Source organism: Lonchura striata, chromosome 5 (genome assembly GCF_050655825.1).
Source record: "Lonchura striata isolate lonStrDom1 chromosome 5, ASM5065582v1, whole genome shotgun sequence".
NCBI classification, from domain to species: domain Eukaryota; kingdom Metazoa; phylum Chordata; class Aves; order Passeriformes; family Estrildidae; genus Lonchura; species Lonchura striata.
The window spans coordinates 8484846-8512262 of record NC_140707.1 but is presented as its reverse complement, the minus strand read 5'-3'; the positions used below and the strand labels follow the sequence as shown (position 1 = coordinate 8512262).

Here is a 27417-nt window from a genome sequence, read left to right as displayed (position 1 = left end):
TAAACCCATGGTATTACCATCATCTTAACTTTCTTAGAGCTCTTGTGTCTGTTTTGTACTTTCTGGGGAAAACGTCTCAAGTATAAATGTGGGTCAGAACTTAGTTTTAAGGTAGAGGTGTAGTTTGCTGGGGTGACAGACCATGCTGGGGATTTGCTGGAAGAACAAGAAAACTATGACAAGCCTTTTAGATACCGAGTCTGAACTTCAGTTTACCAATAAAATTTAGGGTGAATGTAGGGAGGTTTTGGTGTTTTACTTGTTGGGAGTTCTGTGTATTTGGTGGCAGTTCAAAGGTTTGCAGGTGTTGTGCTGCTTTTAGGGGACTTAAATCTGGATATAATAACCCAATCCATAGCAGGTCTTCTAGTTTAGTCCTGCTGAAAAGAGGCTTTAGGCAACTGCTGACATGATCCTCCTTTTGTGTGATAGCATCATTCCCATGAACACTGCTAGAGGCTGGGATATGCTTTTATTTATTCTTAGGAACTTTATTTATATGTTAGCACCCTAAATGATTTCTGGACTTATATTCCCAAGAGCTTTTTAGTAGAGAAACACTTGGTATATGACAGCTTCTCATTTGAGATTTCTTTGACATGTCAAGGGGCATACTAATATTTATCTTTATTAAATAGATAGCTTTCTTGATACTGCATATACTGCATAGATTGATCCCTTTTTTTTTAAGTTTAGGAGTAGCAAAATTACTATTTCTAAAATGCAAACAGTAGAAACTTAGCAAGGCCTATTTTTGTCTTGTACTGTGGTTTTGGGAATTATTTGTCATTATTTTGTTATAGTATATTGTATTCCACCATTTTTGTTGCAGTTCTTCTATTACGTGTTATTAAGAGTATCTTCCAAAATTAACTAGGTTAACTTTATAGAGACTAGTTATTAAGTAATCTATTTTTAGTGTCATGGGTGTTCCTAATATTGCTTGAAATTTCTTGCTCATTAACTATTTAATATTTTATTACCAGTGTATAGTTCTTATGAACTCATACTTTGAGGAGATTCTGTAGAGTGAAATGAAAATATTTTTTAACTTTATATATGTATATAAGTAATGCTTTTACATAATGTTATTAATTAAACAATAATTACTTTAGGACTTGTGTGATGATCATTAGGAAGCTTTCGGAGTTGATGCTTGGATATTCCCCAAAGTTTGCAAATCAGTGCTATAATGATTGACTTATTTATTTAGTAAGAGTTAATATCACATGTAATGAAGGCAAATGCAAAAACTTTTAAACAATTTCAGCTTTTTAGCAAGGTGTCGTGATAAGCAGTCCCTGAAGATTCATGTGATAAAGACAATTGCAGTTTGTATTTCTGTCTGGTTTTTTTGCAAATTCAGCTTCACTGAAAATAGATTTCAGAAGAATTTGAGAATATTGATGATGATTCTCACGTCCTCATTTTTAGGGTGATCTGTTTCATGCTTGCATCCAAAGAATCCACTTCCCAGATCAAAATTGTAGAGCCTAATACTTGAAGCTACATGGAAAAAACATTTTTAGTTCATTCTAGATCCCAGGGAAAGCCAAAATTGCTTTGAATTTGGATGTCAGTCATTCTGTGTGTCTGCATAGTTTCTGTTGACTTTGTTTAGGATTGCATAGGGCACTTCTGCATAGGGCATTTATAGCTCTGGAAATTTCAAGGCCATTGCTTTCAGGTGGATGTTACTTCCTTGCCTCAGCTGTCAAAGAGCTACCATGCAGTGCAGCGAATGTGGGTGCAGGACAATATTTCCCAAAGTGAAGCATAAGCATTCATACAGTGCTTTGTGATGCGATGTACTCTTGACTTACTTCCACTACCACTATTTTTTGTGGTGCATATGACAGTGAGGTTTTATATCACTGGGACAGCTCTTTGAGAGTCGTGATTTTCTTGCACAGGTTACTGGTTCTTAAGATTAGGGTCTCCACTCTCTTCTTACTCATGTGCACTATTCATAAATCCTTCCCAGCTGATAATAAAGTGGACTTGCAGTTATCTAAAAAGGAGAGGATAAGCCTGGATGTATGAAATGTGTGTATTTATGAGAATTTGAAAAATGAGTGAGAATAGATGTTGCAGTCTCCCATGGAGCAAACAGATGACAGGTCATGTACCTGATACATTTATTTACTTTCCTGCACAAGAAGAAAAACATCCTCAACAGCAATGTTTTACTGTGACCAGGTTGCTGCCAAAGCACAAAACACTGATCAAAGCATGTGGGGTGTTGAGTGGGGATAAAGCATCTCCAGTTCAGCTCCTTCTGGAGTTCGGTGAAGGAGGCTTGTGTACTGTAGTGGATTTCTTTTTTCTGTTATCACAGTTGAGTTTGTTTTGTGTATGCTAAACCTTATTTTGATGTCACTGCTCTTGAGTTAGGTTAGTACACTATTAGCAGCTGCTGATGAGTAACTTTCTTAGTTTGTGCTGAGAAGTGAGAAATGAAGTTTTGGGCCTACTATTTAATTAACATTTATTATAGATAAATGGTTGCCTCTAGATTTAGTGTAAGAGTGCAGTTTTTAAGGAACAGCTGTCTCTGGGTTTAGTTTTAAGAGCTACGTTTTACAGGAATGGCCGTCTCTGGATTTAGTGTAAGACCTCAGTTTTACAGGAATGGCTGTCTCTGGATTTAGTGTAAGACCTCAGTTTTACAGGAATGGCTGTCTCTGGATTTAATGTAAGAGTGCAGCTCTCTGGGTCTGGTGTAAGAGCTCAATTTTAGAGGAATGGCAGTCTGGATTTAGTGTAAGCTCAATTCTCACACTGGCAGCACCTGAGGGTTCTTCTGCAAAGGTGGTGCAGCAGATCAGCTGCCAGTTACTTGTTAATGTCAGGGAGGAGCTTCAGTGGTACTTGTTGGCCATTAGTGAGATAAAAGGAGAGTTTGGCTTTGTTTTTTATCTGAACCATGTAGAGATGGCATATAGACACTAGATATGAGCGTGTGGAAGACAGCAGGCAAGGAAGGCTCTACTAACAAGTGTTATTGAATTGGTTATTAGCTACATACTGAAAAACCCAAACCAGTGACCAAGTGGAAGGTAAGAACTTGGATTATGTCAGGAATTGTTACACAGTTTAATTATCAAACCAAATTGTTTTCATGCTGCTTTTATTCACATTGAGTAATAACTTGCTTTAGAACTGGATTATGTGTGATCATTATGTAGGTGTGAAGTGAGGTGATGGCACCAAGTTTGCCACTTACTGCTGCTTTGTGAAGAAAAACACTGAGCAGGTCCGCTAACCTATCATGTAAGCACTTGCTGCTGGCTTCCCTCTGCTCATGGACTGAGAATGAAATCTACTTAAAACTATTACCTCGAGGACTTTATAGGTTTTGTAGAAGGAAAACAAAAGAAAACAAAAAAAGACTGTGGTAGAGCTAGGACATGTTTCTGCTATGCTTGCCAGTTGTTCCAGAAGCCTTGTTTGCCAGAAGGTATTTATTAAGTCCTAATGCATATATTATTTTTTTAAGACACTGTGGGATGAAAATTTGTGTGGTGGGTGGTCACAATGTATTTTTTTTTTCATATACTTGTGGTTTTAGAGTATTCTTAATAATCGGAGTTAAAACTGTATTTAAGTGTAAGTTGGTAAAAATTATTACTGTAGATAACAGTATTGTAGAGCCTCTTCCATGCATGCCTTCTCTGTAGATTCACAGTAATTATTTTTGTTTAGAAGCGTTGGAAAACTTAATTTTGTCAACTTCCCGTTTTATAGGTCTTTGCTGTAACCTGATTCGCAAATTACAGCGACTTGAAAGTTTAGAATGCAAATTTCTAGAAAGAGAAATTTGTGTGATACTAGAGTAGTTTTTTTTCTGTTACCATACTATCTGATGAGACTTTCTTTTTTTATCCTTCTCACAGAGTGTAAAAATCCTTTCTTGGTTATTGATAAATCTATATTTGTTCTTTTCCAGAGATATCAGCATGAATAACATCACGAGACTTCCAGAAGATGCCTTCAAGAACTTTCCCTACTTGGAAGAGCTGTAAGTATTTTACACATGTTAAAGTTTTGCTACAACATCATATGGCTGTATGAAGTGGAGGTGGGTGGAGAAACACTGTTGAGCTGTGAACAGAAAAAGCAATTATGCTTTAAAAATATAATCTTGTACATGTCTGGAAACCAGGACAGTAAATGCTACTTACAAGGGACTTTTTATAGTAATTATTTTAATCATGGCTAGAGTGATGACACATTCTAATTACAGTGTTATCCAAAGATAACACGAGAGTTGTGTAATTACCATTGTTTCTGAAGGAGCTACAGTATAGCTTTTGCGTAAGTTCCATGAAGTAGGTATTGCTTCATTTACTGAGCAACTGGCTTCCATTGCCCTTGTAGGCTGCAAATGCAATTCTCACAAGCCCATCCTGACCTATATCAGAAGTTTTGTGGTACAAGGTTTCTTTTTCTTAATTTCTCTGGCAGATATTTTTTTCCCCACTTCCTACCTTCCATTTGTCCTACTCTCATTTTAGCTTTCTTTTTTTATGTTTTACTTAACTGATACTTGGATTTCTGAGTCCTTGACCTCATGTGCTCAATATTTTGCTGAAGTCCTAACTAAGATGCCTTTGCAAAGCTGAAGCATGCTTTCAACAGCATAGTCCTTATTAGGTTGGGTTTCAGAGTCGGTACACAGGGAGGCAGGTTTGACATTCACTTACTGCTTTAAGTACTGTTATGTGGCACATGCTTTCTGTGTGCCTTACAGTTTCCTTATCTGTGAAGAGAGGGTGAGGGTAATGATTCAACCTGTGCAAGAGAGCTTTGAGAACTTCCAGTACTAAGCAATAGATAAGACAAAACCCCTGCAATTCGCTTTGCCTCTCTTGTATTTCCAGTGACAAAGTAGGATTTCTTGTATTATAGAGGCTTTACAGTACAAATTAAAGCTGTCTCAGTTTGTGACTTTGGCAGGACTAGGACTATGAATGCTGCATTGAGAGATTTTTCAGTAAATCACCTTAGGGAAAGAACAGCTCCTTTCCCTAAAGAGACCACCCTTATGAGGTAGGGGAGTGTTCTTCTGACTTTACCAGTGAGGAAACAAGCAAAGAATGAAAACCATTTGTAGGGCAAAAGAATAAATGAACCCGGTAGCAAAACTGCAGATAAAGCCCTGAACCCTTTGACTCTGGTTATCTGTTATAACCTGAGCAAACACTGCGCCTCACTGGAACAAAGATACTGAGAAATTGATAAGAGTTGGATTGCTTGCTTCTGAGGAAAGATTTGTGTTTCTGAAAGCAGCTGCTCTGCACATCAGTCTCACTGGTTCCTCTAGTATAGTGTTCCACGTGTCCTCAGAATTTTGATCTCTCCTACATCCTGGTAACACAGCAGCTACCATTACTAATGCACTTAACTCCATTTTACCTGGTTGTTAAATAGTTTTGACTCGGGTCAGTACAACTGTAAAGTGCAGTTGAGTTGATTTATGTTAGATAAATTGTGTGTGATATTTCCTGTTTAATAGGTTCTGATTATTCCCTCTGATTTAAGTTCTTGCTTATATCTGTGATATAGTCAAGAATGCTTCATGAAGAAAAACAGGTTTTCAGATGGTGCTTTTGTGTAATTGACAGAATTTAAGAAAGGCTCTATGGCATGAGTAGTCAGCTGGAAAAAAAAAGTGGTCTAGGAAGGCTTGGTTGGCTTCTGAATATATACTAGCACACATTCCATATGTACTTTGTAATGTGTGCTTCTCTTAATTCTTCATAGGCATATATCACACCGTAAGTTGAAAAGCCCAAACAATTCTGGTTTTCCAACTTAAATGACTGTGGGAGATTTCCTTTTTTTTTCCCCAATAAGTAATTAAACAATAAAACCTAATGGGTGGGTGTCATTGTGTAACGTCATAAACCTTGAGGTGCGTCAGGAGATAAAGAGGAAAGGCAGAGCCTTCAGCCATCACCTGTTGTGCTTATTGCCCAAGAGCCATTTGCTACATGTACATCATTGTCCCCCTAAATTCCAGGTTTTCAGTTTGAAAAAAAACAGGCTAGCATTAAGCTCACAATTATGTGTGAACACCAAGAAGCTTTAAATCATTCTTAGCATGCTTACTTGGTGTGTTAAAGCAACTTCTGGGGAAAAAAACCCCTGAAACAAAAACACAATTCCAGATTCTCTTGTTTCTGTTCAAGTTATTCTTAAATAGAAATATAATGAAGTAAGTTCAGACAAAACAGCTTTTCTCCTTAATAGAAATGACCAGCAGCAGATATGACATGTTTCTGTTTTGTTCTCCCTGTTCCCTTTTCTCTAAGGGACAGGGTACACAAATATTTAATTCTTTATTTTTGCTGGTTATGAACAGGAGCAACTGAACTCTCATACTTCCTACTGTACAACCACAATTTTTTCTTTCTATGATTATCAAAGTTTCATCCTGTCTTTTATTTATAGCTGAATAGATCCAAATTCTGACTGCCAGGCCCTAGCAAAGTTGCTTTTTCAGCACAGAAACCTCGGAGTTAATGTCCATGCCAAAGAAAAGTGATTTAAAGAAAAGATTTAAAGCGGTGTTGGAATCTGTGCTAAAAGTGACTCTTCACTGAGAAGTTCTCCCAAGAATTATGCTAAAGAAAATGAAAATACCAGAAACTAATGGGAATGCAGTACTTACATCAGCATGCAGTCTAGTGGGTCTCCATCAAGGAGACACCTCATACACCTTTATCTTCATGCCATGCCATAACCTTGCCACTGTTAAATGCTGTGTTCAATTAGCCCTTGGCAGAGTTTGCTAATTAATGTTGCAAAATAGTGTAATAGAATTTAATGGAATGGAAATGGAAGGCAATTAGAATGTGTTATTTAGGCAACTGAGTTACATGTATGGAGAGGCTGAGATTAAAAACTTCAGGAGGAGCCATTTGAAATGGGCGTTGTCATTTCTTATATCAATGAAATTGATTATTTGGTAGTCTGCAGAGACTTCAGAGGATCATTTTCCAAATCCTAAAAAGAACACTACTGGAAGAAGCAGAGCTCCAGACTTGGAGAAGCTGGCTGCTCCATTTACAAGTGCCTTCTGCATCACCAAAGAGGAAGCAACTCAGGTGCTTCAGTTATGCATCCCAGGCTGTTTTTAGATGTTCTGGATTATCCAGGACTCCTGCACCAGACTGACAGGTCTGATACAGATGGGAAACCAGTGGGTGCTGTGAATGGCAGTTTTGGGGCCAGGTGGAAGAGGACATCTGAAACGGCACTAAATGGCCATGTTTACGCAACCATCTCCCCAGCAAAGAATCAAATTTGCAGGAATAATCTGGGATTTTGTAACTTTGAGGTAATGTCCTATTGGAGTATTACTCACAGGTACAAGCAAAGGGATTTTGACTTGTCCAGGGGCAGAATCTATCCGTTGGGTTGAGTGCTCTATGTGCCCTCATTCAAAGCCTTGTCACACGTGTCACTACAGAGCATACTCACCATATGTCAGCAGGGCTCTAACACTGTTTATAAATGTTGTAAAAATTCTCTGTGTCTGTGTAACTGATACTCATCTGGAAGTAATTTGAAAACTGTTGGAATGGCAATGGTCAGTCAGGGAGAAGCAGACCACCAAGGGTTTTGCCTTAGCAGTTAATGATGTGTATTCTTCAGAAAATGCTAACGTAAACATGCTGCAGCCTTAAACATTATATGGAAACTAAAAATTCTTGAAGAACTTGGCTGTGGTTTTCTAACATACCTGAAGTATTTATAGAAAGCTAGAAGAGAAAAATATAACTAGATAATGCAGTGTTTTTAGAAAGTAAGAAAGCATTTTCCAGTGTGAATTTTTAACTAGAATATCCAGGTTGTGTTATGTTTTGATGGCCTTTATAAAATGTGTCAGTCCCTTCCAGTATATAAAGTTACCTAAAGTAGTTTGAAAGATTTTACACTTTATTTGTGAATTATATGCTAGATTAATTGCAAAGGCAGTGTCTTATTGAGGAAGGGTAAATCAGAATTATTTTTATTCTTGGCCAGTTTTCCAGTCTGTCTTCAGAAACTTGAACCACTCCAATAATGCAGAAGTATCTTTGACTTAATGATCATTTAAGCCTGTTTTGATTTCCAATCTTAACCCTTTAAAATGTGATCTGATTGCCCTGCACTCATGGGCAAGATTTAGGTGTTCAGCTTTTAGCTGTGTGGGTGCTGGTCCATATGAGAAGCAGAGAACTGCAATCTGTTCCATGTAGGTTATGCAGTCTGTCTGTAGGTTACTTGTGACAGAAGGGTGATTGTCCAAAGGGGACACAGGTAATTTCCCAGCCAGTCAGGGCCCTGACCTTCCCCAGCAAGGGTTGGGGAGGAGGCTGCTCTCCACTCCTGGACTGTTTGGTATAAAAACCGTATCACAGCCAGTACTGTTGCAGTGAAAATATCCCTTCCTGGAAGCACCACCAGACACGAGGGCTCAGTCAACTTCCAGATGTGTACTGATACAAAGATCTGTTGTGTTTTTGTTTTTTTCTCATACATTATATGCAATAGTCTCTCTCCTGTGACCCTACCTTCAGACATTGTTCATTTTATCAGGCAAGGGCAAAACTTTCTTATTTAATGGCTGGTTGAAAATAGTTGGGGAAATAAAGTAATAAAAGGAAGAGTTAGCTCAGTAGAAGTTTTCTCTTTTCTGAAACACAATACTAATCTGCTTTTTGAGAAATGAATAAACAGTGAACAAGAGACCACACACGTGCAACAAATTTTTGCAAGAAAATAAATAGTGCAACTGAGTATTTGCTTGCCTATTCAATTATATCCGTGTTGATTACAAGTCTTAAGAGGTCTTGTTTAAATATCTCCAGAGTCTCTGCTCATGGCTTTTAGTTGCCAAAGTATATTTTAGGAACATAAGGAATAATTAAAATGTAAACTAGCAGTGAAAATGAGGTGGGTTTTTGCCATACGGTTGTAATCAGGAAGTATCTGCAAGGGATATGTCTAGAGTTATTTTCCCTCTTGACTGCAGCTGAAAATGACCACCTGGCTGAAATGCCACAGCTGCTTATTTTTGTAGTATCTGTTTCAGTGTGTCATTTAGATGGTACCCTGCCTCCTAATTTCTCAGCACCAAGTTGTATCATCCTTGGGCAGGGAGAGGGAGTATTGTGTCTTTTTTATTACCTGGGTTTTACGAGAAAGACATGCCTTGGAGCTATGCCAAGGCTGGGCTGTTGGTTTAAGATGCTGTGGCTGTGGAACACTTGATGGAAAGGCTTGCCTTGTCCTTCAGTGCCAGGTCTTTTAAGAGCAGTATTTTCAAGGTAATGTGCGAATGTTGATGAGATGGTGCAGTTCTTTACTCTTTCATGTATGTGAGAAATCCCAAGGTTTATAGTTAGAAACTGGACATGAAGGACTTGTTTTGAGTAGAGAAGATAAGAATGAGTCTTCATGTTGTCCTGATGCCTTGTGTTAGCTCACATGTGATAACTAAAACTGTGGTTAAACATACACTTATAAAACAGGCTGGCATGATTGGAGACACTACTGCCCCAACTCTATCCATGCAGCCCCACCAGCAGAGTCTGAGGAACAGGCAGAGATCTTGCTTCAGCTGCTTTTTTACAAAGGCAGCCAATGTAGATACCAGCTGTTGGTTCCTCAAAAAGAGCCATATGACACAGGGGTAGAAGCCAGTGAGTGCCCTTCATCGATCTACCAGCTCTGAATATGTGAACAGCTGGAGGAGGCGATTTCCTCAATTGATCCAGCCTGAATTCCAAGAGGTAAAATGTTAATGAAAAAAGGCAAGGGGTAGGTTTCTGGTGTGGTAGCAAGTTAAAAGCCTAACAACTTTACCAGCCTGCTCACATTAGAAACACTTGGCTGTCTTGTGTGCACTGGAGCTTTAGAAAGCCATCAGCGTGTTGTAACTTGCACCTTCAGATTCTAGTCAAGACAAACCTTTGGGCAAGGACTCCCAAGTAGAATTAACCACAGCCAGCTAAGATATTTTTAAACATCACTTACTTGGTCTGCATTAAATGCTAAATGGTGTTTCAAAACATGTTGGCCAACCTGTGTTTAATTAGTGTTTTCTTATCTCTGTGAGTCCTAAATAAATTTGATTCTAGATGAGTTTTAATCATGCTGATACAAGAATATTTCTGTAGCTTAGAAGGTTCTTGCTCTGCTTGACAGCTGCATGTTTTTTCCTGTTAGTTGGGATAGATGCTAGTAGGTTGAGTAAATTCCATTGTTTTTTAGAAGATGAAGTTTTTTTCCAGTTTCTGTTTCTACATGTTAATTTCCAAAGTTGACATGGTTGTGTATAAGGATCCCAAGACTGGTTATTCTGCTGCAAGTACTTTTAGAAGACAAAACTTTTTCCTTATCTGTTGGGTTTTTTTGAGTTTTAGTGTTCTGCTCACATGCACATACACAGAAGCTGGCTTAGCTGAACAGCCTGAAGGCTGAACTTTGTGGTATTATACTTCAAGACCAGTCTTACAAGCCTTATTTATTATGCTGCCTGCGTTGGGGCTGTCTGAAGGTATAAACCAGATAAGAAACTTCTGGAGGCTGAGCAGCAACTTGAGAAGCTTTTAAGCTGTGTCTCTCCAAGTACAGTTTTGCAAATGGAACTTGTACCATGCAGTCCTCCCTCCTTCTCCTTTTGATTTCAGAAACTGGAGTGTGGAACAGGAAATGTGTGTGAGTGATAAGGTAGCCAGTTCAAGGCCAGAGTCTCAAGGGTTCATCACATGAGCTCTGAAAACCTTAGACAAAAAAGGAGAAAAAAAAAATCCTCTATGTTGAAGCTAGATGTCTCCTCTGAGAAAGTAACTGAGTATTTGCTGTCATCACAGTTTCATAGTACAGCACTGTACGTTACCGTGAGAAGACATGGTGAAGTCGTTCTTTTAGCTCCTTTCCTCCCCTCTGCTCGGATGTTTGTGTTCTTGTAATGTTTTGTTAGTACAGAGGTATTCTTGGCTAATTAGCTTTGGCACATGTCCTAGAAATAGTAACCAGACTCCTATAAAGTTCTTTTTCCTGCCCTTCTTATATAAAAGTAAAATTCTAGATGCCTCTGTTAAAATATTTGCTTTTATCTCAGCTGAATAAAAGAATCATACTGAAAATTGCGTCTGTTTCTCTAAGGTCATTAATTGTGAACGTGTCTGCAGAGCCTGGGTCTTGCATTTACCCAGTATGCATCTGAAAGGGTTAGAAAACCAGTAACAGAAGTTTAATTGCCAAATGCATGTAGACTTAACCCACTTTCCCATTTTGCAGTGTCACTTGCGAAGATGCGTGGTCATTCCGAGAGCCCATGCCTGGATAGCCAGTCAATGACAGGGCTGTATTAGCAGACCAAAGCAACTTTGAGGATTTGCTATATCAGCAGCAGTTTTTTCACCCTCTCATGTCTGACCATTAACATATTTCATGATCTTGGAAACTTTCAGAGTGTCCAAACAGCACTATCTGCTAAAAGCACAAATCTGTAGTTAATTGAGTTCTTGCATCCCAGTTGATCAAAACCAAACTTGGTGGCTTTCATCTTTGTCTCTGCTGTGCAGACTAGGTAAGTGAAACGCATTATTATCTGTATGTTGAGATGGCTATCAAGAGAAAGGTCTATCTGGCCTATAGTAAAGCAAAGGAAAGTTACCACAACACAGTATAAGATGTCCAAAGGCAAATAGGGAGAACAGAATGTATTTTATAGAATATATTCTGCATTTTGTTTTGGAGGTGAGAGGAATTGAAATTGCTTTCTGCAAAAACTCAACATTTCTGCTGCACACTAGATGTTAACCAGTTTTCTAGATACCATGGTATTGTTGCTTATGTGTATGTCCATGTTAAAAAATCTGTGCAAACTTCTGAGATGCTTTGCTGCAGAATACTACAGCCACAGCATCTCAATTTTGTTGAGATTATAAAGACCACTTGTTTTAACAACTTGTACTGTATAATAATTGTTTTATGTTGTATTATTTATTTTGATGAATGTGTTGCAGTCTGTGGGTTCTTTGAGGTCTTGCCCAAATACAGATACTGCTTGAAAATGAAAGGATAGAACATATTTTGCATGGTTGTAAATGGTTGCTTTCCTGAAAATCCATTGTAATTTATTTTCCTGTTTTTGATAGTCCATGAAAATCATTACCATAGAGCATATGTTGTCTTGTGGTAGATGCTGGTGACTCTTGCTGACAACTTAATCATAGAACTTATGAACGAGGTTTAGACTGTTTAATCCATCCATTTAGTTTACTTAGATATTTTAGCTTTTTAGACTAGAAGTGCATTTTGAAGACAAGCAATTATCTTAAAGCTCAATATAACTTGTAAAGAATGTTGTAAATGCTGGAAGGGGAGAGATCATGACAAGAAGTGGAGTAGGTACAGTTTCAGTGCTGTTGTAGTTACAGTCCTCTTTCTCTAGTCATGATGTGTCTTGGTGTAGTACCTACAATTTTATAAATAATCCTTGAGGTTAAAAACCATTGAAAGTGCTGTTGTAGTTACAGTCCTCTTTCTCCAGTCATGATGTGTCTTGGTGTAGTACCTACAATTTTATAAATAATCCTTGAGGTTTAAAACCATTGAAAGAAAAGGAGACAAATACATTTTCCATTAGCAGCAGTGAATTAAAGTCTCCATTCAGTTTTGTTAAATCGATGTGGAGGCATTTGGAGTAACCTGGAGGCAATAGACTGGCTTCCCAGCAATGCAGCAGGCTGCAGCTGCAGAAGTCCCAAAGGGGCTGTTTGCTACTCCAGATAAGCAAAGCCAGGTTTAGTCTGAAGACCCAGCTTCCATTTCCCAGCTCCTCCCTTCCGCAGCTGCCCATCTGGGGTAGGAGCTGTCTGCAGAGGTGTTCCCTCACCAGGAAGGGCACCCACCCCTGCACAAGGCATGCAGCAAAACCCTGCATTTTCCTGCAAATGACTGCACCTCTCCTGTAGATCTTTCAACCTTGGTTATTAAATTGTAGCACATAAATAGGCATCATCTGTTAAGAAAAACTTCTGTCCAAAGTGACTGCTATTTTGGCGCAGATGGAGACTGAACCTCTTTCATGTTGGAGGAAACACTTGCTGGGCATCCTGGGTTAATTTATCTATGAGGCATTTGCAAAGATTACTTCTCTTGTAACTTAAAGTAAAATTCAAGTTTGTATTTGGAAAACACAGAGAACCCAGAAAAAGTGGAAGTTAGGGACAGGCATGTAAAGATAGCAGAATAGCTCAATGTAAGACAGCACGAAAAGTAGAATTTGTGAAAGTACAGGAGGAGAAGCAGTGCAATGTTTTCCAGTGGGATGAAAATAGGTAAAAGCTGGATAGCTAAAAATAGATGTTGGCCAGACAGAGGAACAGTGATGGGTATGGAAGGCTCAGGCTTGACTAAACCTTAAAATAGGAGTCTTGGCTCTTACCACAAAGCAGCTAATGTAAAGTAAAAGTAATGAGTCAGGTGTTATATCGGGATTGCAGTCTGTGTCACTCTTTGAATTTTTTCTGTGTAGCCATTACATTTTTCTCAGAGACAATATAGACAAAAGGTTAGGAGCATACTACCAAGAGGAAAAGAAAAAACAACCTAAAATACACAGTGAAAACGTTTTCTGTATGAGCATAAGACCTTCAGATGGACAGAAGGAGATGCAACTGTTTGCTCAATATCCTAGGGTTCACTGCCATCTGGGAGGCAAGACAAGGAGAGAGGTTTCCAAGAAGTTTAATTGCGTGCTGTTATAATAAGAGTGATGCTTTTAATTGTTACAGGCAAAAATGTATCCTTGGAACACCCTCTGTGACTTTTGGAGCCACCAGTTATTAACTTGGTTTGGTTAACATGCAGCTGTGTTGCTAGACTCATAATTGCAAAAGTTTTAATTTCCCGAAGGAGGGAAAACCATATTAGCTGCAGCTCAGTGCTTGGTGTGAACTCGGGGAATGAGACACCTTGAAAGGCTAGTCTTCAGCTGCATTGCATCCTGATGTCTGTAATAACAAGGTGGTTTCCACATCTGGAGATAATTCACTGAAATAATGATTAAAGGATATTGCTCACCTCTGTATGACAGGCTAGCAGAAGGATTTTGTTCTCCATGTGTCCTGTTCTGTTATCCTACTATGCTGAAATTGACTCTGTAAATTTGAATTTGTTGCAATTTACCATTAAAACACTCAATATTTATTTTTAAAGTAAAAATACAAGACTGCAACATTCAATGCTAAGAAGTTACAAGAAAGATACATAGCGTGGCCATACATTACAGCTGTGAATCCACTTGAGAAACCTCCAAGGGTTTAACTCAGATGCACTAAGTCCAGATAACTGCAGTCTTTGGCAGAGTCTCCAAACGAGGGGAGCCAGGATAGAGTCAGCAGAAAAACTTACGGTCAGTGTGCTGCACATTTACATCACACTTCACATGATGCCTGCTGCTGTGTCTGTGCCTTGAGAAGTAAAAGATAGCAAATAAATTTTTTTTTGTGGCCCTATAGCATGGCAGGACACTTTACAGTTGTCTGTTTAATTCAGTTTTTTACTGTCTTTGTGGGTGAATCTGTTTTGCAGCCCACTGCCTTTTGGACAAAGAACTCTAATTAATGCTGATGTACTGTGATTCAGTGGCAACAGGTGAATTTCAGACTAGGTCCCTGTAACCATTTCTAATCAGAATGAGGGAAGGATAGGTACTCAGCCCTTGATAGTGTAAATGTGGGGCTGCCTTAAGGTGCTGCTTTTTAACAATGTGGAATTGTCCCACTATAGAGCAGGAATTTCCTAGACTGCTCTCAAGCAGGATACTGAGTCTTGCTGCAAGGATATCAGAGTTCTGTCTTCTGTTGTGCTAGAGTTTTGGCCTTGGTAAAACTGTGGTTTCCCTTAGCCCATTTACCATGTGTGTGAAAGACAGAAAAAACAGAAATACTTTAAAATTATTTAATAATAAATATTTTTAAGGCTTGCAGAAAGAAGGTAACGTGGAAAACCTGATTGGATTATTTCAATGACGTCTTAATTAATGATGCTGTATGTGTGCTATGCTCTACGCTATTAGTTTTTCAATTGTCTCTTTAAAACGGACCTGGTTATGTAAAGATAAACATTTCCATCCTTCCAGCTGCTGCATGGGAAATGTGTTGAGAGCAGTATGTGATGTACTGATCTTTGCCTGCTTGGGAGCTGCACTTGGAACCTCCTCATGAGCAGCTCCCCAAGGCTAGGATGTGAATGATAAACGTGTATTTGGCAAACTGATGAGTAAAGCCTGGAACACTGCCAGATAGTGGAGAAATGGAAATGTAATTGATCACAAGGTTAGGGTTTTTCTGTTGCTTGGCTGGAAAAAGGTTGAAGAAGCAGGATTTGCCTTGGGGAAAGTGAAGTCCTGCTAGCTGCAGTCAGACAAGTCTTGCTCTGGTTCAACTGTCATTTGTTTCTAGTGCTCTCTCGGTTGTTGTTAGTGCCATTCAGGTTGAGAAAGACTATTCAGCTGCATTTAGTTCATCTTTTCTAAAGCTAAAGTAACAATCTCCAATCTCTTTGGAGAGGGAGCAGATGCCTGACAAGCCTCACACACAGCAGATTAATGGGGAACTTTGGCAGAGCTAAAGCCAGAGCTGCCTGACACAGTTACCAGGGCTGCCACTCCTTGAGTTGTGTAATGTGTAATCATAGCAGTGTTTGCATGCAGAATGATTAGGTGCTACAGCCTCAGTTGAATTTTGTTTAAGGATTTGTATTATGCTGTTTCAAACACATCTTAACATAAAGCGTTTTACAGATTACTGACTGCTGTAGAGACCCAGCATGTTTCATCAGTACTTCTTTCTGTTTACAGTGAACTTCTTAAGAAATTGTTAGACAGACATGAAATATTGCAAACCTCCCTCCACATCCCCCCAGATAAAGTTAATCAAGTTGATTTGGACAGCTACGGACAACAAAGTGAATTTTAGGGAAATGCTTAGTTGACATATGGAAGCTTCCATTAATGTTAAAAATTCAAAGTACTTGAAAAATCATGCCCTGGCTGAGAAATTCCGAGGTTGCTTGCAGACAGGAGATTTCAAGAATAAGCATATATAGATTCTTATTATTTTTATTCTCATTTCAGAGCTGTTTTATTATACTCAAGCATGCAGACAAACTTTTCTCAGCAGTCAGCAGATGTGTTTTTTTTAAAAACATGCTTGTAGTGATGTCATTTGGGGAGTGTGTGAAAATACCAGGACTAGAACCCAAAATCTCCCTTAACAAGCAAGAGTAACAGAGTTTTGTAAGGACAAGTAGGATCTTCTGCTGTCACCTTCTTGTTCACGAAGGTGTTCTCGTCCCCTTCTCCCTTTGTTTATAAATATAACCATCTGTATTTGAGAAATTGATTTAATAAAGATAACTAGCATCCTCTCTATCAGACAGCATTTTATTAAGTCACAAATTCTGTTGCAAGCAGATTTATGTAAGCATTAATAATTTTGGTAATCTCTATTATGTAGTTAGAGAAGGAGATAAAAATGTAATAATATTGCTATGTTCTGGCAAGCTGATCCTTTAGGTGTTCCTCTTATTTCCTTTGTTTGCCTCTTTGAAATAGTATTTTCCCTTTACTGTGTCTGGCTTGCTTTACAGTGCCTTGTAACAGCAGAGGTGGATTTTGATATTCTGTGACCTTTGTTAAAGCACATTGATTGTTTTTTAATTATTAACACTTATTGGATTGTACATAGCATATCCATGCGAAATTTCATTGCACAACCTTGTCCAATATTGCTTTTGCTTAGCTTGGATATGAAACCCAAGTCTAAAACCAAATACTTTGGCTGAAACTTCTGCATCTTATGTCAGTTATGGATTACCAAGCGTTTTGCATTATTGTCTTTACCCTTGATAAAATACATCTATTAGAAGCCTGCAGCAAGGCTGGACTGCAGATCTGGGCAGGGGAGAGGTAAAACATTGAAGAAAGGAAAAAGAGTGGGGGAAGGGGGAACAAGCTGTTCGGAAGGAGCTTTTTGGCTGCTGTTTCTGCTTTCCTGCTTTGCATTCTGCAGCATCTCCCATCTTGATTACTTTTACTGTCACGGTGATTTTCATAATTTACTTGGTGTTAATGACCAGATTTGAAACCAGCCACATTCTGAGAGAGAATATATGGCTGAGAATCCTGTTCAGTTTCTCCCTGCCCCAAAAGAATTTCCTTTCTTGAAAAGTTCCTCCAAATAGCTGAGCAACAAGATGAAATATTGCCACTATTATGTCTTGGTCATATCAATAGGTGTCCTGTCAATTGTCAGCACTGGGTGAACATACCAATGGCTTGTGAATATTGTTTTCATGTTTGGGATTCTCACAGAGACTTCTGCTGCTTTGCTGTAGCATCTAGCATCTGTTTTTATTAAACTTCATTTTTCTTTAGAAACTACTGCATAGATTAAAAGTGGGTACCAGAGCATGTTTCAGTGGAGCAATGCTGAAAACCAGAGGATTGTGTTGGTAAATGCGCTTTCAAACCCAGTACCATCATTCTAGGTTCTTCATCATTCTAGGGTGTGCTTTATCTAGCACATTTGCAAAAGAATACCCACAAGGCTGAGTAATGCATCCTCATTGTTAAAAATGTGCTATAAGTAAAATAACTGTTACAAACTTGGAAGACTGTGAATGTAGCGTAATTGAATGCAAAATGCGTAATTGCTTGCAAGAATTGATACTGCAGTGTTTTTCCTTGTTAGATGGTTGTAGAAGTACTGTATTTTGTCACTGAAATTATTATTGCAATTTTTTTCCAGGCGACTGGCTGGCAATGACCTTACTTTTATCCATCCAAAGGCCTTGTCTGGGTTGAAAGAACTCAAAGTTCTGTAAGTAATTGGGTTTTAGAGCTTCATAGCTTGGTCTATGCTTTCATAGTGCATAGCCAGACTGTTTACTAATTTTTTGCCCTCTGTCTTCCTAAAGTATATCTCTCCTACTATTTTTTCTTTACAACGCCTGCTGGATGTGGTTAAGATGATAGTGATGAACTTGACTAAACTATAATTACTGCATTTTATTAGAACTCTTATTTGTTTCTGAAGTGTATCTTGTAGCAGAAGAATTAGAGGAAAAATCCTAAAAAGAACATGTAAGCTTTTATAGTTTTCCACCCCTTCAGCATACTCTGACAGGTACCTGACATTATCAAGTAGTACTCTTTCTTAGAGATTCAGTACACTGAACTACTCCCTGCTGGCAGTAGAAAAAAATGCTATAGTTTGGTGTTTCTCCAGGTGAAAATGGCTTACTGTTAAAAGAAACCTTCTGTTTTTCTTTCTGAGATAAGAATTTTTATGGCAGTTTTTTTCCATAGTCAAGGATAAAAAAATCTTTCTGTTGTTTAAGGTTTTAACAAACTCTGAAAGCTGTAGCATTTCTGATGATGTAAATACTTCCAAATGCTAGTAGGGTAATAGGTAGTTAATTAAAGAAATATTAAAAAAAAAAAAAAAAAAAAGCAGACCTTGAAGTTTTAAAGGAAAAGACACAGACACTATTACCATGATACAGATTAGGGAGTATTGCCCATTTGCAATACTATTTAATATGATATTTTGTAAATTGAATGCAAAGTGTCAAAGCTGTTGAAGAAATATCCATTGCAACACTAACACTGGAGGTGCCTGAAATTCTAGCAATTCTTGGAAAAATGTGGGACGTGGGTCTTAATCAGCAGTTGTGTGCTTGAATTTTTACCCCAGTATGTGCAAAAACTGAGTAAGTTTTTATGAGGTTGTTTACATTTTCTTTATAAAAGAACTCACATGACATACATTGTCCTATAAGACAATTTTGAAGAAACTCACAACAATATTCAGCTTGGCCCGGTGGTGCTTTGTTGTGAGCACACTTTTTAAATTAGATTAATGCATTGTGTATTGATGTGACTTCAGGAAAAATTAGAGGTTTGTGTGTTTTCTAGCATGTGTAAGATAATTCCACAAGAAAACAATAAAATATCATCTCTTGTAGCAAATGTGTCCTAGTGTTAAGTTGTTTAACCTCTTCAGTGATTTCCCAAGGGAATTTCAGCATATTGTATCACAGCTTGTTCTCTACAAATTAATTCTGTTAATGAACGAGTTGTCAATAAATCCAAAATAGACCATTGCTTCATTGTTGCCTTTGGGCATCTGGTCTTGAGAATTCTATGTACATTTACAGACACTAGAAATCTGGGAAACCATAACATGACTGTGGGCTTTTCTGTTACCTCTGCCTTTGATAAAGATGATTGTCCAATTCTACTTTACTAACACAGTCGATTTTTACAGAACCCTCCAGAACAATCAGCTGAAGACTGTACCTAATGAGGCCATCAGAGGATTGAGCGGCTTGCAGTCCTTGTAAGTTCCCTGACTTTGCTATTGGTTTGGGATTGTTCTCCAAGTTCCACTTTCAGTCACTCTGTACGCTTTTGCTTCATTCTACAGAGTTATGAGCTATAATGATGTATGTGTAATAATGTACCTGGAGTTTCTGAAAGTGCAATTGCAACTGGAACAAAGTTTCACAATTAAAATTCGTGAGGAATTTTATTTGTCATCTTTGGTGGAGTGACCCAAATGCAAACTCTTTCAAAACTCCGGCACCAGTTACAAGATTGCTATGTGAATGCAGTGGTGGTGTAGTTAAACTCTAAACCCTCTTGCACATCCTGAGCTATTTAAGTAATTCTTTAATGTTGTGCAAAAATGAATGATGCCCAAGTCTTTTGTATCCAGAGCAGGAAAAGGGATTTCTGGGAAGAAGTATTACTTGAGGCATGCATAGTACTGGTTTTGGGGAGGTGTTGCAATCTCACAGACAGTTATGGATATCTCAGCCATCCTTGCCAGTTGCAATATAAGGTATTTCGTATGTGCTTGTACTAGCTCATGGCTTATTATGTTTTATAAAGCATCTTAATCAGACCTTAATAGTTAATTACATCTCTCTAGGTGGTAGATGCCTATCACTGTGAGGAGGAGGAGGTGGGAGAGGCTGCAAAATATTTCCTCCTTCCCACTTACCTCCAGAGAGAGAGGGAGGGGAAGAGAGAGTGTAAATTACCTATTCTGTCTGTGCCAAAGCTCAGGTTTGTGGCCCAAGACCCTGTTTCTTTCATATTACAGATTAAAAAAAAAAAAAAAAAAAACAAAACAAAAACAAACCACTTAGTTTTGCAAAACAGATTTGCAAATTGTTGCATGACTTTTGCAAAGGTGGTTTTCTGCATTCCTTAAGCTTGGATCTTGGCCCTACTTGTTGCAGCTGTTTGAATATTCCATTAAGCATGGATTTCAGTGTCCACATTTCACTCTTGTTTTAACATATGCATAGAAGAGAAAATACCTTGGTCTTGGTGCAAATACTATGCATTGTAATAAAAGACCTTCAAATTGCATGATAAGAATAAACCTTTAGTCATAATTTAAAACAAAACAAATCTTCTTCTTAGCTTCCAGCATTTCTTTGATGGCAAAAAGAGAAACTGCTTTAGTAAAAATGTTTGTCTACAAATCATCCATTTCATTTGTAGTGAACATTCTTTTTTCTATACATACTTACAGTAATGTTTGTTCTCTAATTAAAGTTTAAAATAGTAAATCTCCAGTTACTGGAGATGGTAATTTGATGACAATTTTATGAGCAAAAGGGAAAGAAGAAAATTTAAGAGAGAAAAATAAAAGTATAAATTCAGTCATTTTCTCTCTTTTTAAAAAATTCATACTTTTTAAAATATTTTTAGGAAGATGACTCTGTTAGGGCTATTTTTTGAAAAGCAAGCATTTTGGTTTCAAACAAAATAGTAGGATAATTGTGTAAGATTTTATAATGTAATCATTATAATCACTTGACCAAAACATCCTTACAATTATGATATAATAGTAACAATTTCAAATGTGGTGAGATTTCCCTTTCTAGGAGCTTCATTATTCAAGGGCAAATGATAAACTATATAAATTTTAGGATGATGAAAAAGGAGGAAATTGGGTTAATAAGTAATAGCAGCAAGCTGCTTGTTGTTTCTTTTTCTGAGGAAAAGCAAATTGAGATTTCCAAATAACCATTGGAAATATGGTGCAAGTTGAGCCTGGAAGTCACTGGTATCAGAGGCACAGACAGTTCTGAGCTGGAAGGATCACTGGATCCAGCTCTCTAGTGAATGCTCAGGGAGTTTAGTTAATGAATAAATGAGTTACACAAGGACTGGAGCCATGATCTTGGTGTTAGTAGCACCATGCTCTAACCAGCTGGGCTCATCTGAAGCTCAGGAGGATTTTATCTTGGCCTTTTTTCTTCCATTCACTGATGCGGCTCAGCCTTTGGCTTGTAATTTGTTAGAATGGATGGGAATTTGAGAATAAATTGGATTTTGAGACAAGTGTAGTGAGAGATGAAAAGCATTTTTTCTATGCAATTTGTTTACTTCACCAGAATGCATTCCTGTGATTTTAATGAATTTCAGGAAAACTTTGTTAGCATTACTTATGCGTAATTACACTGATTATGTATATCCCCTAATAATGCAAATAGCACCTTCTCGCAAAGGAATGGAAGAGTGGTCCTCTGAATTTTGTGGTGAACTTGGAAACATAAGTGTCAGTATGCTGCTTTATTGTATTAAAAAATAAGGGAAAAAGTGATTTATTCCCCTCCCTAAGGAATTTTTGTTAATTCAAAACTCCCAAATTGCTGGAAGCTTCTTTTAAAACAAATAATTCATTGCAAAATATATGTTAGAAAAGCCTGTTTCTACTCTTTTATATGATCTCCATGCCAAACCTACAGCTTTAAACATTACTGAACTGTCCCTCTTTTGGCAATTTCCCAGTTTGTTCTGAAGTATGGTTCAGGGGTATCTTTTTGTTGGTGAAAGGCACAAACTACTTCCTCAAAAAACTTTATAGTATATTGATAATCATTTCATTTGAAACACCTTTACAAGTGTTTTCTGTCTTAATGTGCTCCAGCTTTTAGCTTCCTAGGAAGGCAGTTGTCACAGTGTGGTATGTATTAACGAACTCACTAAACATACCTGGGTGGAAATAAAGGAGATGGTTACAGGAGCTTCATGGTCTGTAGTCTTTATATTACAGCTGGTGAGTAGCCAACCTGGTTCAGGATATTGAATGACAACTCTTTATTTTCTCTTTGCATTGAATATTTTTTCCCAGCTCTGGCCTCCAGAAGAGAGTTGGAACAGGATTCTTTGTATGGAGGTGAAATACAGAAAAATTAAGGAGTTGTACTGAGTGGAAGCTTGCTGTGTAGCACCCCAGAAAAGTTTATGTGGCAGGATGTGTACTCACATTGCAAAATACTGTGATAGGTGTGGCTGTGGGATAGCTCTGCCGAGGGGGAAGCCACTGGTTGTCCAGCTTGTGCCTCTTTTAGTAGCTGAAAAACCTGACAAAGAGCTTCACGAATGTAAACAATAGACTTGATGCATTTTGGTTACTGCAAAGCACCAGCAACATGCTTTTGTTACTACGAGGCCAATGAAGAGGTGTTTTAGGTCTGGAGATGGTGTTGGTGAGGTTAGTGGGCAGTCCCAGGGTCACACAGAGAGCAGGAGGTGAAGCAGCACAGTGCTGGAGCTGCTTCCTGGGAACTGCTGGAAAGCCACTGACGAAAGTCCCTCTCTAAGTGCCTTGGCATATTTGACTGTGATGACTTATTTTGTATTTATTCTGAGCTTTGGCCCAGAATCTGGGGATCTGTAAAATGTGTCTGTATACTGCAGTAGTCTTGAGGGTTGCTCTGATTGACCACAGAAACCCAGCTACGTAGGAATATTCTTGTACAATCCCCAGGGTGTGACAAATACTGGAATTACACTATTTAAACAAAGACTTTCAGATGCTTAACAAAGGAAAACTTTATTCCACTTGACTAATAAACCCCACAAACCTAATTGCCACTGTGCATTTGCCATCAAATCCAAGAGACTTTTGAAAGCCTGTCAATAGCTGCTAGTGTGTTTAGGTATAATTTATTATAATTGTAGTTCTGCTTTCCCAGCACATGTGCACGCTTGTCCCCATGCAGGGAATGTTGGAGCATTCTGCAGCAGCGGTTCAAAGCACTGCATCTTAGCAGTTCTGCCGGATTCCCTAGTGGTGGGATCTGGGATCCTGCCATATGATACTGAGCTGTGCTAGCTCCTGCCTCTCCTGGTGTGTGGGTGTTCACCTGAGCTGCACAGGCGAGTGTCTCTATGCCTGTGGTCAGCAGGCATTTTCTGCAATGCATGCTGGCACTTCTGGTTCCTTGAACAGCCTGACCTGCTCTCATCAGGTTCATAACCAGTTCTTCAGTCTGCTTCCCTATCTTAGGAGGCTGGATCAGCCTTGAGGCAGGATAAGGCAGGAGGTATGGATGTGCTGAACTGGGATGGGTTATGTTTTCTGGGAGTGGGAATCATCTTGGCCCAGGTGGGAAAGACTGGGGTCCTGATGTAGAACTGAAAGGAATGAGCAGAAGCATGCTTTGAAGGGTAAAAATGTATGGTAGAAGCATGGGGACAGAGAATGGAGGCATATTTCAGTCATATTTAAAAATAGAAATATGACTGAAATATGTCTTAATTTATAACATTAAACATATGAAATGTGTTTAATAGTCTAAATTAATTTTAATATGTCTGTTTATAAATTAATTTTAATTTAAGGGATTATAAATAAATTCGCACATATTTAAAATATATGCTATAGCACACATCAGCTGCAGTTTTTTTTGTATTTTAGAAAGGGTTCCTTCTACAGATCAAGTTAATATCTGTATTTATTAAAAAAGTCAAATCTAGAAACATTCTGCTGGTAATGAAACTATCCAATTTTAAGCCATAGTTCATGTTGCTGACAATTTCAGTAACATAAACTGTAAATGCAAAATGTGTCATAAGGGAAGATCCCTGAATTTGGAGAGAACAATGCAAATATAATCTTATATCAAAAATTATGTAGTTCTGTTCTAATTCTGCTGTCTTCTTCTTAAAGAGTGCTTGAGGGCTCCAGTTGATAATTTTGTGATTCTGGATTGTAGAGTTTGGAAGAACAAGACGTGTTTGTAGGGACAATAGTGGCTGAGAGGCTGTGGAAGGTGTTCCTCTACAGCAATGACTGGATAAAGCTAAGAAGCTTTAAATGGTGTTATATGTAGTATGCACCCCTTACTGTGGCAGGTGTGTTTTCAGCTAAGCACCTTGTAATGGTTTGTCTTCAGAGGTTTTCTAGTTTCCTGCTTTGCTGTTATTAAGGGCTTAAAGGGCATCAGCCCTCAGATTTAGTCTCTGTTAAGAAATGGGATTAATCAGAATGGGAATGGAAGAAATTGACACATTTTCTCTTTAACCTGCAAAACAAATACAGACTTAAATACACTGAATATATATTTCTTCCTTGAATATTTAGAGTTACGAATGTGTAAGAGCTCTGAGCGTATCTGATTGTGCTGAAAAGTCTTTAAATATACTGCTTTGTGTACTGCACATATTTTACTATACCATCTTTACCTTTAGAAGGTGTTCTGGTTTCCTTGAAAGTGAGTTGTGTTTTATTGTGAACTTCAGGAATTTCTGGCATTATTGTAGTTTTTTTTTTTTTTTTTTTGTAACTGTCTGGGCTTGCTTAAGGAATTGCCAAGTTTAAATAAAATCAGGGAAATATTTAGAAATTGATTGATCAGAAAATTAAATGAGATGGTGAAAGTTAAATAGCATGTAGGCAAAATTAGCTGAATCCTCTGTGGGTACTTTGCAGCAAACTGTGACCTTTGACTTGGTACCATCTGAACAGATGTGAAGAAAGAGATGTGCTGGCACATCAGCACTAGTGATGGAAACAGCTTCAGAATGTATCATTAGTTTCTGAGGGCTGCTGTAAATTTGTCTTTGAGTAAAGCAAATCCTTGTGTTGTTCTTCTCAACACATACTGCAGAGTCACTGCTTGATTCAGTGAGCAAGCTCTCCAGTGTTCTGAAGTGCCTCTGTTAACATGGGTTACTGCCTCCCACTGTGACAGGATTTCCCAGGTACCAGGCTTACTGGCACTCAACTTCAAGACTAAAAACCTGCTCCACTGTTACTGGAGTGATTTCTTTGTGGTTTTTGAAGGAGCACTTTAAAGGGCAATGTTTTTAATGATTGCCATTGAGCAGAAGTGGTTTAACACAAGGGCTGGGAGTGATTTGCCTTTTATTAACATCAGCAGTAAACTCCTCCTGTACAAGGCTGTTAATTAGGCTATTAGTACAAGTCTGTTAAAATTTCCTAGTGGCTGAAGCCTAGAAGACTGCCTGTGGTCACAGATGAGAGCTGGTGAGGCTGGTCCTGGAGGCCTCTCAGGTGTTACCTATGGAGGATGCAGGCTGTATGGCAGTTGCCCTAAGCAGTGTGTGTACGTTTGTGTGTAAAATCTCATTTATATGTGTGTGTTAGATTTGGAGCTTCTATTCATTTTAATTGGGGTAGGTGTTCTTACTAGCTCTGGTTTTCTTAAAGCACAGTCAATTGTTTGAAGAGCTTGCTATGTCCTGTTTTAACAATATATCAAACACTGATGTAAGAGCTGCTGTATGTTTAGGTTTCTATCATCCTCCTGCTCTTTTCTTCTTCTGGAGTTGGTGCTTGTGCGAGGAGGGAACATGAGAGGAATAAAAGTGAAGATGACAGCTCCACAACTGAATTCTTAATTTATAGACTAAAATATAAGGGTCTCTTACAAGCCAGTGCCTATAAGAAAGCTGTAATTGAAGTAACTTCTGAAATATTAGGGTCTAATTTGAAGAATATACTTGTATCTTTAACAAAATAATGGAAAAAGACAGTCTTTGTACAAAGTCCAGTCCAAGCAAAGAATACTGCTTGTTCTTTGTTAAATATTTGAGCTAGGGAATATTCCCCTATCTACCTTAAAGAAAAGTTGTGGTGTTTAATTGTTAGTGTTTTGTGAAGCCTGTCAAATATTTTAGGTTTGTTTTTCAGTTGTTTCACTAACTGCTTTGTTATGTGCATTTCACACTAAATAGGAATGTTTCAGCTGTGTTTTGTGCATTCAGTATCATGTGAATAAGCTTTGACTGTTTGGAAGATAAAGAAAAATAACCATGGTCTATTAGGCTCTTAGGAGAAATGAAAGGACAAAAAAAATTGTGGATGAGGCCAAATAACTTAAAAATACCTCTTTCCGTTTCCAAACCTCCCTGGATGGGTGGTGGTGTTCTTTCCCCCTCACCTTTGCTGCTGTGGGCTGGAGAAGATAAACACAACAGCTGGGATGGCTGTGGAGAGTCCTCAGTTTAAAGTGTGGTACTTGGCTGCTCAGTCCTCCTGTCCTGGGGGACAGAGGGTTTGGCAAAGCCAGCTGAAAACTCAGGCTGCGACATCATCTCTACGCCTGTCTCTGTTCAGCTGAGTTCAGCTCCCTCATTGTGTGCATCCATCCTCCCTCTGTTCACCTCCTCCTTTAAGGGTGGGAGAGGAGGAGCACAATGTGTGGCTTTCTTGTGTGCTTTTGTTTCCCAAAGTCTCCTAGAATAAATGGAATTAGCAAGGTGCCAGTGGAAGTGCAGATGGACTAGATGAATAGGAACAATGATCGAGGCCTGTCTCTTGAGTATGCTGCTTCTCTTAAAAAAACTCCCAAACCAACACCTTCCTCCAACCAAAAAAAAAAAAAAAAACTCAGAAAAAAAGGGGAGGGAAGGGGCAGGGAGAAGTTTGACTACTCGGATATGTTTATTCCATTGGGAGATAATTATTTGATCTTCATGGAGCTGTGTAAATTTAGGAGAGAAGAAAGACAGGTAATTTCTTGTTGCCTTTTTTTTTTTTTTCTGAAGCAGAGCCTCAGGCTTTTTTCCTCTCTCCTCCCAGCCTCTTTTTCCTCCTTTATTATCATCAGACTTCAGTTTCTCTGAGATGGTCTAGTCTCCATGCAACCTAAGAGCATTCAGACAGAATATCATACACACCTGTTATACCATGGGCAAATGATGAGGGGATGCCAGTATATGAACCATAGGAACTAACTCTTTGATGTACAGCTTTAGAGCTAATGACAGCTCACTCATTTTAGGAGAGGACTTTGACTGCAGACAGTTTTGTAAGTGCCCACTTGTAATAGCATATTCGTTGCTTAATTTGATGTATTTTTTGACTTTTTATTACATGGAAATTCAGATTAAGACTTTTTTTCATCATAATTTGAAATATGCAAACTGCATGCATCACAACAGCAAACCTCTGTTTTAAGGAAAAAGATGAAGCATATTAAATTTGTCATCAGGCTTGTGTTCTGCCTTAATTCTTAGTCAGGGTTGTCTCCTCCCTTTGAATTCTGCATGTCCTTTAAGTGTTGGGA

The 27417-nt window shown here is 38.3% G+C and overlaps 1 protein-coding gene across 1 annotated transcript in view; it reads left to right on the top strand.

Moving 5' to 3' along the window:
• LGR4 (leucine rich repeat containing G protein-coupled receptor 4) overlaps positions 1–27417 on the top strand; it is a 71504-nt gene that overhangs the window by 28091 nt on the left and 15996 nt on the right. The window contains exons 2-4 of the mRNA XM_021539047.4: positions 3950–4021; positions 17823–17894; positions 19344–19415. Coding sequence (XP_021394722.1) covers positions 3950–4021; positions 17823–17894; positions 19344–19415 — 216 coding nt within the window. The remainder of the gene's footprint in view (positions 1–3949; positions 4022–17822; positions 17895–19343; positions 19416–27417) is intronic.